Source organism: Haliotis rubra, unplaced genomic scaffold (assembly GCF_003918875.1).
Source record: "Haliotis rubra isolate DU_JTF1 unplaced genomic scaffold, ASM391887v1 Scf61, whole genome shotgun sequence".
Taxonomy (NCBI): Eukaryota; Metazoa; Mollusca; class Gastropoda; order Lepetellida; family Haliotidae; genus Haliotis; species Haliotis rubra.
Window position 1 is genome coordinate 1,934,802 of NW_025767313.1, and position 13,529 is coordinate 1,948,330.

At 43.8% G+C, this 13,529-nt stretch overlaps 1 protein-coding gene across 2 annotated transcripts in view; it reads left to right on the forward strand.

Annotated features, from left to right (window-relative positions):
• The window catches only part of LOC124255787, a 36,547-nt gene that overhangs the window by 8,883 nt on the left and 14,135 nt on the right, over positions 1 to 13,529 (forward strand). For both annotated transcript variants that reach the window (XM_046689705.1, XM_046689706.1), the window contains exons 4-5: positions 1,210 to 1,313; positions 1,747 to 1,805. In XM_046689705.1, the coding sequence (XP_046545661.1) occupies positions 1,210 to 1,313; positions 1,747 to 1,805 (163 nt within the window). The remainder of the gene's footprint in view (positions 1 to 1,209; positions 1,314 to 1,746; positions 1,806 to 13,529) is intronic.

A 13,529-nucleotide genomic window follows, 5' to 3' on the forward strand; every position in this document is an offset into this window, starting at 1 on the left:
GCTGTCTCGAAGCAGGTGCGGGCCCGATTACTAGTCGTAATTACAGGGGTACTCTGATAAATCGTGGCGAAGCAAGGTGACTTGCCTAGTTGCGTTTTCTTGCGTATGCGAGGGTTGCTGCCGAACACCACATTGCTCAGGAGCACCCACTCCATGGGAGCGATGGTGCCTAGTAAGCCAAGGGGTTCAGGAGAACCCATCACTAGTATAGGTACTAGCTACTACTATGCTAGTCGGATCCTGCAGCCGAAAACCACATCGCTCAGGAGCACCCACTCTTGGGAGCGATGATGCCTAGTACACCAAGAGGTTCAGGAGAAGCCATCACTAGTATAGGTACTATGCTAGTCAGATCCTGCGGCCGAACACCACATTGCTCAGGAGCACCCACTCCTTGGGAGCGATGATGCCTAGTAAGCCAAGGGTTCAGGAGAAGCCATCACTAGTATAGGTACTATGCTAGTCGGATCCTGCAGCCAAACACCACATTGCTCAGGAGCACCCACTCCTTGAGAGCGATGATGCCTAGTAAGCCAAGGGTTCAGGAAAAGCCATACTATGCTAGTCAGATCCGGCCTCCCTTGTTCAATGCTATGTATGGTTGTCATTAGCCTATACAGTATATACTGTCAGTGCCTTTTGACTTAGGGTAATCTGTGACCCGCCGTCCAACCGTGGGATAAGTGCAAATCGTCAGATAGGATAAGTTTTAAAATTTTAATATAAATTGTATATTTATATACTTATCCTATCTCACAAGATAGATGCCCACCCAGCCTCCCCTCTACTCAGATTACGACGGTTACGTATAACTGTCATTGGCTCCAAGAAGAGAATGATCACTCTGAGGTAGTCACGTGGGTAGACAGGGGAACGTGCTGCACGCTTAGCCGGGGACTAGGGACCTGTCCTATAAGGAGAGCAGCCTGGGGAACACGGGCGTATGGACAAGAGAGGCCTACAGGAAAAGTTCTCATTCGTTCCACTCAGCGTCGAAGCAAGAGAGAGAAGTGCAAATCGTGAGATAGGATAAGTATATAAATATACTATTTATATTAAAATTTTCAATTCTTTTGGGGAATTTCATTTGATTGATATTTTTTGGTCTGTTTAGTGATTATGTTAGAGACAGGTTGAACTCGGATAGCAAACCAGTTAATGTCCATTTACATCTATGTACATTGAAGTAAAGAAGTCATGTTTTTGCAGGTTCGTCTCACAACACTAATGACGGCAAGAAACTGATCCCCAATAGCCGTGGACTATACACTGTATGCTACAACAGTGAAATGGCAGACAGCAAAGACAAAGATGTATGTATCTCACAGAGACCAGAGATAGATAACATACTCTTGAAAATAGTACTAGACATGCTGCATGGCTTGTGCTTGGTCAGGCGATAATTTTTTATATATTATTCAACATCATATAACATTTCTGCAGTTGTTATTCATGCAGATTCTGTGTAATTACAGTGAGTGAGTGAGTTCAGTTTTACGCCGCACTCAGCGATATTACAGCTATATGGCGGCGGTCTGTAAATAATCGAATCTGGACCAGACAATCCAGTGATCAACAGCTTGAGCATGGATCTGCGCAATTGGGAACCGATGACATGTGTCAACCAAGTCGGCGAGCCTGACCACCCGATCCCGTTAGTCGCCTCTTACGACAAGCATGGGTTACTGAAGATCAATTCTAAGATCTTCACGGGTTGAGAAAACAGCGTTTCTATGTGTTTTGCAGGACATCACAGACTTGTTCAGTCAAGCAGGGGAGGTGGCCGAGGTGAACGTCACGCAGAAGTAGGTGGTAGAATTGAGAGCTATGTTGCTGGTTTTAGTTTCAGTGCTTTGGACTGAGCATTACTAATATTTCATATTTTATCAATGTTTTAATTGTTTACAAAGTTTTTAATGTCTTGTTAAACATTGTCGCAAATAATGAAAGATGTCATCCATTTTTCATGATGTCAGCCAGTTTCATGTAAAATAGTATCCAACAATAGATACCAAGAGCTGATGTGTTCACAGGAAACATGGAAACCTACATCTCTTTTGATGTTCTAAAAATACAAAGATTAAAGGTAACACTTAGATTATCTGTCATTCATTAAATAACAATAAAAGACCCTCATTGGAATTAATGACATAAAATCACTTATGGTGTTATACCCTTTATTCAATCCGGCTCCAGGAGTATCTTTCCTAAATATTGGGGCTGACTGATGTAGCTGGGCAACCATCTTCTAGATACATCATGCTTGTGTGACATCAGTTCCAGCATGTGTTTGTGACTGTTTCGTTGCCTTGGAGTTAAAGCCTGTATGTAGCATGACGCATGGACCAGTGTTATAAGACGTTCACTGCTTATGGTTTAGTTTGACTGGGGTTTGAGCACAGGTGGGCCCTGTGTGCATTGCTGGTTTGAGTGAGGAGTAAATTGTCATCGGAACTGCAGAATTGTGTCGAGCTCTGACCGGAAGTTATTTCGATCAACCACTGGTTGTTCAGGTCCAGATTTCATTATTTACAGGCCTAGTTCCAGTTCCAGGACAAGCATGTCCTCATGAGGAGTGATGTAGGTTGTCAAGGAATATGTCACCTCTGTGGGAGAGTGTCCGGTACTTACATCAGCAGGGTGGGGAGTTTATCCGATACTTACATCAGCAGGGTGGGGACCGTGTCCGGTACTTACATCAGGGTGGGGAGTGTTTCCAGTACTTACATCAGCAGGGTGGAGAGCTTGTCTGGTACTTACATCAGCAGGGTGGGGAGTGTTGTACACTGACAACACCAACTACTGTTCTGGTGTTCGGTCTTAAGTGACAAGAAATATGTGTTGTAGTATCGTTTTTCCTGATTTTTGACTGACCCAGTAACAAATTTCATTAAAATTGTCAAGAGGTCTGTTACACTGATCAAGGCCCCACAGGGGTACAATGTGTGAAGCCCATTTCTAGTGTCCCCCGCTGGAATATTGCTGGAATATAAAGTCTGCAATTATCTTATCTTATTTCATTTGTCTAAAATACCTGACACTTCTCACATGTATAGCTTGTAACAACAACTAACTCTAGTTGTACAGTCAGCCTATGGCATGTTTGTGTTTGTCTCATTGTGCCTTACATTTGCTTCATTCTTTCACCAGAATACTCCATAACATGTTTATGTCAATGAATATTTGATAGGAGGTAGTCACAGTCGGTAATCAACAGCTCACATAAGTTTACACATTAGAATACTGTGCATCATGATGTGATATATAAAGTAAGCTGACTATGGCTGACTATGCCATAAAAGCTGACTATGGCTGACTGTGGCGTAAAGCTGACTGTGGCGTAAAGCTAACTGTGGCCTAAAGCTGACTGGCTGACTGTGGCGAAAAGCTGACTGTGGCGTAAAGCTGACTGTGGCTGACTGTAGCGTAAAGCTGACTGTGGCCTTAAGCTGACTGTGGCTGACTGTGGTGTAAAGCTGACTGTGGCCTAAAGCTGACTGTGTAAAGCTGACTGTGGCGTAAAGCCGACTGTGGCCTTAAGCTGACAGCAGCCTTAAGCTGACTGGCTGACTGTGGCGTAAAGCCGACTGTGGCCTTAAGCTGACTGGCTGACTGTGGCCTAAAGCAGAGTGTAGCTTAAAGCAGACTGTGGCCGACTGTGGCCTAAAGCTGACTATGGCTGACTGTTGCCTTAAGCTGACTGTGGCTGACTGTGGCGTAAAGCTGACTGTGGCCTAAAGCTGACTGTGGCGTAAAGCCGACTGAGGCCTTAAGCTGACTGTGGCCTTAAGCTGACTGGCTGACTGTGGCGTAAAGCCGACTGTGGCCTTAAGCTGACTGGCTGACTGTGTCGTAAAGCTGACTGTCGCCTAAAGCTGACTGTGGCCTAAAGCAGAGTGTAGCTTAAAGCAGACTGTGGCCGACTGTGGCCTAAAGCTGACTATGGCTGACTGTTGCCTTAAGCTGACTGTGGCTGACTGTGGCGTAAAGCTGACTGTGGCCTAAAGCTGACTGTGGCGTAAAGCCGACTGTGGCCTTAAGCTGACAGTGGCCTTAAGCTGACTGGCTGACTGTGGCGTAAAGCCGACTGTGGGGTCTAAAGCTGACTGGCTGACTGTGGCGTAAAGCTGACTGTGGCCTTAAGCTGACTGTAGCGTAAAGCTGACTGTGAAAGCCCTAAAGCTGACTGTGGCGTAAAGCTGACTGTCGCCTAAAGCTGACTGTGGCCTAAAGCAGAGTGTAGCTTAAAGCAGACTGTGGCCTAAAGCTGACTGTGGCTGACTGTATATGATTTCCTGGATATGAAGGTAAGTTGGTAAGCTTGGTATGTGTGATGTTGGTAAGTATGCTAGGTGTCAAGTTGGGTAGGATAGTCATTAGTGAGCATGGTTAGGGAAAGAAATGTGTTTGTGATGGCATGAATGTGAGCTAATGGAAACCTGCATGGCTATATGCACTGTCTCTGACTGTCCTGTGCTGGAATGTGTTCAATGTACTGCTGATCCGTGATGGCTTTTATCACACACATCGGATGAAACATCGGCATGATCAGTGCACCTTTTTCAGTTCTTCAAATTTTTAAGACTTGAAAATGTCAATAGGACTTTGTGAATGTTAATGGACTAGATTTTAGCCTGGTAATTCCATCCTGTAATCCCCTTTCAGTTTGAGTGAAAAAACAATGCAAACATGTTTGATTGCTTTTTTACATATGAGTTACGTGAATGTATTGGCAGGTACCCACTCATCTATAAGCCTATATTTTGCAATTGTCTTTTGCTTTTCTTACTTGATCAATCAGTCTAACAATACCAGCCAATCACTTTAAAGGTCACATGCAACCAAAAAATCAAACATAATTAAACACAATTATCACTTATTCATGACATATAATATACATTGCTGATTATGAAAAAACATATAAACAAAATTATAAGCGTACAATTGCAAAGTGCAATATTTTGTACTTAGGGTTTACTTCCCACGAAACGAAGCACCCGGGATACCAAACCCAGTCAGAGCGGGTGGGTGTGCACTCAAGTGTAAGGAGGGCTTTCATTGGCTGGTTCATTTGCCGATGCCCTCACGGCTCATTGTGTATGTGTATATAAAGATGTTGGGTTTTGTAAATACATGCTTATTTTGTGTGTATAACATTTTGCAATCAACAGACATCATAACATGTCATGTGTACTAGTATCACACCTGCCTGTCTGTGTAATTACATAATGTGACAGAGACCGAACTTGGGCCATAAATCAATGTGTTTTGTTTATGGTGTATAGCCTGATAGGTGTTAAGTGCAAATTGCATGTGGTCAGTGATCGAAGTTGTGTATTGAATATTGTCATTAGCAGACAGGCAGACACATAGGTGACAAAGACAAGACATTGAGTTTTGTCTGTGACAAGGACATATCTATATCACAGTTAGAAATTCCGTCAATGCTAAATAATGACATTGTTAAAGGGCAAGTGTACCGCGAATAAATCACATTTATTCTTATGTGAATCAAAGTGAACTGTTTTTAATTAGTTAATACCAATGTTTGAAAATATACACTCATTTTTCTTACAGCGTAAAGTATAACCCTCAAAATAAGTGCTGAAATGTTATGCCAATATGAGGTATTTTTGCCGAGCTAAACAGGCCAGAGTTACGCCCTTTGATTATGGCGTAATTGGTGCCACTTGAATTTAAACTGGTCTCCTGTCTAGTCCCAAATCAAAAGATAATAATACTGATATTAATCCGTGAAAAAAGTTAGGTGAAAATCTGAAGAAGCATAAGAACAGAAAATGTAAGCAGCAGGGCCGGATTAGTCGTGTGTATTTTCATTCATAACCTGCGCCTCAATGAAAATACCAAATATGTATAACAATGTTGGCGTCCGTATGACATCACTATCGAGGAGGCGACTTTTTGAAATGGCGTGTTCACTGACCGCGAGTTTTTGAAGGACATTTTCGTTGTTTCAAGCAGCGTATATGCATAAATGTGACATGTAAGCAGTCGAAACTTCTGACAGTCTGCTGGTTGTTATTTTCTTTTGTTTTCATTGTGACCAAGGGAAATAGTCAGAAATTAAGAGAAGTACCGTCATCGTTGATTAAGTGAGTTTCGTCAGTTATGGCGTCATGCTTTCAAAACTATAATATGTTGTGATGAATCTAGAAAATCATTGGCATACACCTGTTTTATTTAACTATAAACGCTCACGATACCTTTCCATGCATGTTCTAAAACTAATGAGCAATTGTATGCAACAAGTAGAAGTGACGGATACACAGTGTAAAATCTGAGATTGGCTTTGTATACATTTCAAACAAGTATTCTTTCACAGCCACGGCAACTCATATCTTGATATATTTCGTTAGATTTCACTGAAACACCATTATTGGTGACAAAGTCCATTTGTCAGTTTATTTTTGAACTGTATGAGGAATTCAGGGATTCATGTAAGGAAGATGGTGTTGAATTTTATGAATGAGAAACATAACCGACATACATGTGGCGTGATTTTATAAACACTATGTAATATGGCTGAAACTTCACTTTGGCGTTTGCGTATTTTTCCAAAACATTCTCAGCGATTCTCGGTTCATTGATAATGTTTCAGAGCGAGCATTGGTGATTGATCATACAACAACAAAACTACTGCTGATCACAATGATACATCTTTTTTCTTTTAAATTCAATTCTCCCAGTAAAATTTGACATTTTACCATAAATTACATAAAGCGCAGTGAATGGTGATTTAGTAATGTGTCAAAACTGGCGAGATTTACGATGCATGTAATTTTCAGTAAATTTTATCTACAATCAGCGGATGCTATCATAGAAAAGCGAATTTCAAAAGTGTTCAAAACTGCAAATTGCATTTATCTGCGTGATGTAGAGTACTATCGATATAAAAGTGAATTAGGTGGAAGAGGAGTGACATATCGTGCGATTTATGTAAGAACTTTAGTAACAAGCGTAGAATGCGGCACATTCACCGATGGCAAGCAAGATGTAGTGCATATACGTTTTATAGGTTTCATGAAAAAGGTACTGTTAGAAAGGCGACCGACTCAGGTTGAATATGTTATACAATTTGGTTACTTGGTAACACTTTTAGTACAATGTATACGTTTTTCAAACTGCAAGCGTCATTACAGTGTAGAACTGACCACATAGCCAGGTGATGGCCAAGCAACAGGTGGATTAAAACAGTAGCCTGCGCATCGAGACACAAGAACCACACCTATACCTGCACCCCGTGAAATGGGTCTAATAAGGTCTGGCGGCGTCATTAAGTTTATCGTTTGGGCACCAATGGCGTCATTTCCAAGGGACATAAGCCATGGTGTGTTTATTGTGGACATAGAACTCTCGGTAAATGTTGAAAATATGAATTGATATAGCGCCAAATAATAAATTAGTTACTTCTGATTTATGTACGGGTTTGGATATAAAGCGACTTGATAAACACTTTTATGAAGAAAGCGTGCAAGACAAAAGGTTAATTTTAAATTGTACACTTGCCCTTTAAGTATCGGGTAAGTATCGAACTGAGAAAGTGACTCGGTAAGAAACTGGTGGTGAAATAGACAAATGAAATTATATAAACAGTTAAATCGGTAATCTACTGTCATAACATATATAAAGCTCGCGCCTCTGAAATATCAACAAAACATTAGAAAAATAGCTCACATCAGAGCCTTCACCGAGTATTGCCAGCGAAGGTTTTCCGTCTTGAAATGTCGAATGCCTCACTGGTTGACACACATAGCTGAGTAGATCTAGATCCTAACACGGTTTTTTTATGTAATGAGCAGATTATTTACTATTTGTTTTGATTAGACTACTCCTGCTCACGACCTTGTATTAAATCTGGACATGCTGCTTCCAAGCTGCGCGAACCTATTTCACTGTGCATGTGCTATGAGTGCAGCGCAGCGCAGCTGTTGAAACCACTTTCACCCCAAGCGTTGGGGTAAATTTAGTGAATCGTTTGAACTCTGGTTTCGCGGGGTTATTTTCATCAGGGTTTTTTTTCAACATAATAAGTTGAATTTGTATTTTTGATGATTTGTATCTGTAAGTCCAAACTGAAAGGTATCAGAATCTGCAAAGTTTTGTTTTACGTTGCATGTGACCTTTAAACTCACCATCTCTTATTGAAACTATCCATCTCTTATTGAAACTATGTATTACTTCTTGAAACTATCTGTCAAACTGTCCATCACTTCTTGAAACTCTCCATCACTTCATGAAACTCTCCATCACTTCTTGAATCTGTCCATCACTTCTTGAAACTCTCCACCACATCTTGAAACTCTCCATCACTTCCTGAATCTGTCCATCACTTCTTGAAACTCTCTATCACTTCTTGAAACTCTCCATCACTTCTTGAAACTCTCCATCACTTCCTGAATCTGTCCATCACTTCTTGAAACTCTCCATTACTTCATGAAACTCTCCATCACATCTTGAAACTCTCCACCACATCTTGAAACTCTCCACCACATTTTGAAACTCTCCATTACTTCATGAAACTCTCCATCACTTCTTGAAACTCTCCATCACTTCCTGAATCTCTCCATCACTTCTTGAAACTCTCCATTACTTCATGAAACTCTCCATCACTTCTTGAAACTCTCCATCACTTCTTGAAACTCTCCATCACTTCTTGAAACTCTCCATCACTTCTTGAAACTCTCCATCACTTCTTGAAACTCTCCATCTTGAAACTCCATCTTTGAAACTCTCCATCACTTCTTGAAACTCTCCATCACTTCTTGGAAACTCTCCATCACTTCATGAAACTCTCCATCACTTCTTGAAACTCTCCATCACTCTCATCTTGAAACTCTCCATCACTTCTTGAAACTCTCCATCACTTCTTGAAACTCTCCATCACTTCTTGAAACTCTCCATCACTTCTTGAAACTCTCCCACCACATCTTGAAACTCTCCATCACATCTTGAAACTCTCTCATCACTTCTTGAAACTCTCCATCTTGAAACTTCTTGAAACTCTCCATCACATCTTGAACTCTCTCACAGCTCACATCTTGAAACTCTCCATCACTTCTTGAAACTCTCCATCACTTCTTGAAACTCTCCATCACCACTCTCCATCGCTTCTTGAAACTCTCCACTTCTTGAAACTCCATCACTTCTTGAAACTCTCCATCACTTCTTGAAACTCTCCATCACTTCTTGAAACTCTCCATCACTTCTTGAAACTCTCCATCACTTCTGAAACTCTCTATCACTTCTTGAAACTCTCCATCACTTCATGAAACTCTCCATCCACTTCTTGAAACTTCATGCTTGAAACTCTCCATCACTTCTTGAAACTCTCCATCACTTCTTGAAACTCTCCATCACTTCTTGAATCTCTCCATCACTTCTTGAAACTCTCCATCACTTCTTGAAACTCTCCATCACTTCTTGAAACTCTCCATCACTTCTTGAAACTCTCCATCACTTCTTGAAACTCTCCATCACTTCTTGAAACTCTCCATCACTTCTTGAAACTCTCCATCACTTCTTGAAACTCTCCATCACTTCTTGAAACTCTCCATCACTTCTTGAAACTCTCCATCACTTCTTGACTTCTTGAAACTCTCCATCACTTCCTTGAATCTCTCCATCACTTCTTGAAACTCTCTATCACTTCTTGAAACTCTCCATCACTTCTTGAAACTCTCCATCACTTCTTGAAACTCTCCATTACTTCTTGAAACTCTCCATCACTTCTTGAAACTCTCTATCACTTCTTGAAACTCTCCATCACTTCTTGAAACTCTCCATTACTTCATGAAACTCTCCATCACTTCTTGAAACTCTCCATCACTTCTTGAAACTCTCCATCACTTCTTGAAACTCTCCATCACTTCTTGAAACTCTCCATCACTTCTTGAAACTCTCCATCACTTCATGAAACTCTCCACCACATCTTGAAACTCTCCATCACTTCTTGAAACTCTCCATCACTTCCTGAATCTGTCCATCACTTCTTGAAACTCTCCATCACTTCTTGAAACTCTCCATCACTTCCTGAATCTGTCCATCACTTCTTGAAACTCTCTATCACTTCTTGAAACTCTCCATCACTTCATGAAACTCTCCATTACTTCATGAAACTCTCCATCACTTCTTGAAACTCTCCATCACTTCTTGAATCTGTCCATCACTTCTTGAAACTCTCCATTACTTCATGAAACTCTCCACCACATCTTGAAACTCTCCATCACTTCTTGAAACTCTCCATTACTTCATGAAACTCTCCATCACTTCTTGAAACTCTCTTTCACTTCTTGAAACTCTCCATTACTTCATGAAACTCTCCATCACTTCTTGAAACTCTCTTTCACTTCTTTGAAACTCTCCATTACTTCATGGAACTCTCCATCACTTCTTGAAACTCTCTTTCACTTCTTGAAACTCTCCATTACTTCATGAAACTCTCCATCACTTCATGAAACTCTCCATCACTTCATGAAACTCTCCATCACTTCTTGAATCTGTCCATCACTTCTTGAAACTCTCCATCACTTCTTGAAACTCTCTATCACTTCTTGAAACTCTCCATCACTTCTTGAAACTCTCTATCACTTCTTGAAACTCTCCATCACTTCTTGAATTCTTTTTCAGAAGAAGTCCTCCTTGGGGTACTTATAAGCATTAAAATGTCCATTTTGAAACCCTCGACAGTTGTAACTATATTTCAATAAAAATATATTTACAAAGCGAAAAACACGTTCTCGTTATGAGACCACCCTACAGGGCCCCAGTGGGGACCCCTCACCGCAAGAGCAGGTAACTCTAGCCGACAACCTCGGACTCTTACCTCACTTTTCATGCTGTCGTCTCAGAAGACAGGCGTGCGTGTAGTTCATTGTGAAAAGGAAATCAAAATGGAGTGTTACAGAATCAACTAATGTATGTATGGTTCCTCTTTTCTCTCGCGACGAGCGTTAGTGGAATTGTAGGTTGATTTTTTTCATTCATGATTGTTGTAACTTAGTCGGACAGGCTCCATTTTCCAGCCATGCCATGGCAGGCAAGATGGCGATGAGTCGGTTTGGCTTCCTTCTGTCCCACGGTTGTAACTTTTTAAGTTACATCGCTAGGGGAGAGTAATTTCTTATTATTATTACTATGGTAGGCTTGCCTAACGTTTACACTTTCAGCAAAAGGTGAGTTGGGGTAAGTTTTTCATATAACATTTACGCTATATATGTCACGCGAGGAAGCTTGCATTTTCACCCTTCTTCATGATATGTTAAAGGGTAAACCTGCCTTAGCTTTTCACATTGGGTTTATCGCCCGTATGCATTATATTTTACGCGTGTGTTGCATATATGTGTGTTTTTAGACTGTACATCAGTTTCCATGATAAATGGTTCTGTTTGTTACAGTTTCACCCGTGCGTGGCATGTGCGGCAATGTTGCCACCTCAGGATTCGCACGATGTGTGCCTACGTTGTTTGGCTGTTGAACATCATGATGATCAATCGTGTGAGAACTGCCAGATTTTTCACCAAAGGCGCACATGAAGGCCGCTCCGCCCAGACTTTTTGTTTTATAAAAATCTGCTGCAGGCGGGGACTTATGGGCACAGGACCCACCATCTAAAGTGGCTAAAAGTAAGAAGAGTTCTTCTTCTTCTAGTGGGGGTGGGGGTAGCGCCAAGCGGGCCAAGGCGGTTAAACCTTCTTTCCCTATCCCCTCCACTTCCACCACTCAATCAGAATCTGCACCCACGTATGTATTAATGATTTAACATCCATATTGCAGCAACAGATGACTTTGGTTCAGCTCGCTGATCACCGACGATGTCGGTCTCCGTTCGAGTCGGCTTCCGTTCGGGGAGTTGGCGGTGCTCGAGGTCGCTCTGTCGGGGTTCCCTGCCTCGGGCTCGGTCGGGGACGGTCTCACCCGGAGGAGTCGTTAGCAGGCCCTGGCTCTGGTGACCCTCTGCTGAAGGCAAGCCTGTGGCTGGCCCGAGCTTGGCTCGGCTCAGCGCAGAGTACCAGCGTGTTGGATCACGGAGTCTGTACCGCTTTGCTACCAACTCACAAAGCGGGGTTTCCGGCGCCGGTGCTACCGGCTCATTTCGGGGCCGCCACGTTCTCGGGGAATCCTGTCCCGGCAGGCTCTTCCCTGGGTCCTCGGCAACCTGGCTCAACCTCGAGCCTAGGGTCGGTCGGGCCAGGCCTTGGCTCTTATGGCTCCCTTTATCTTTGTCTGTGGAACCGACTTCCGTGCTTCTCGAGGCTGACTCTGGATACCGAGAGTTCGCTGCGGGGGAGCGGAGGAGGAAGCCATGGATGGCGATGGGGGCATGAGGCGTCCGGGAAGGTTCCTTCGCTTGAGTCCGTCCCTGCGGCAAGTAAAGGGCGCATTGTCGCCCTTTTGCCGCAGGTGGTCGCGTCGCCGTCAGACGACCCGACCCCGGAGTTTCGCCTCTCCGGGGGGCGTTTGCTCGATGTCGGGTCGCCGAGGCCCACTTGGCGTATTTTACCGTCACTGATCAGTGAGCGGTTATTAACCCTCTCCTCTCTCAGGAGGCCGGTCAACGATCTCCTCGGGCTGAACCGGGCGCTACCCTGATGGGAGAGGGGCGCTTCGACCCCGATTGGTAGGCGAGTGTATTTATGCCTCAATTAAGCCCTGGGAGGGTCATCTGGCCATAGCCAGCGTCGGCTCGTCAGGGTCGGCGTTAGCCTCCTTTACTTCTAACAACCAGGTGTTGAAGTCGGTCTATCGTTCCTTTGAGGAACAATACCGTAACGCCGTTCAACACCTTAAGGTTTCAGTCCACTCAGCATACCTCTCGGCCCTGCAGAGGAAGCTGGTGGACCAGAGGCGGCGTGGGCGGCGGTCGCCATTCCGTCCGTTAGCCAGGCAGCTCACGGAGGTGCATTCACATCTGGCCGCAGCGGCGCCATTCCGGTCGTCGCTAGCCAGATGATGTCCTCTTGCGTCATGGGCCTCCGTCGGTTGTGGCTGTCTGTGGCCAGATACTCACCGGCTACACAGCAGGAAGCTATTGTCTTTGCCGTTCAGGATGGGCTCAACCCTGTTCGGGGGCATTGACAGTGGTCAGGAGGCCGAGGCTGTTAGCCAGTTTAAGGACTCTAAGCCCTTGCTGGAACAACCCCTCACTGCTCGCGCCCGCCTCGCCCCACCTCAGCTTACCCTTCCTCTTCAGGAAAGGAAGCGCCCGGGTGGGCGGCTCCACTTCAGGCACGTAGAGGCAAGGGCAAGGGTAGAGGTAGGGGCAAGGCGCGCCTCTCAGCAGCATTTTCAGAGGAAGGGAAGTCGGCCCGGCTTCCCAGTAAGCATTCCTCCGGGCCCTTGTTGGTCCGGCACAAGCAGTTGTTACACTGCCGACTGCGGGATTCACTGTCTCTTACCCGACGCCCCTGTAGGCGGCGGCTACCTCTCTTCGCCGGGAATGGGAGAAAGCCACATCAAATCCCTGGGTCCTGTCCACACTCAGGGATGGGCATATGCCACAGTGGAAGCGA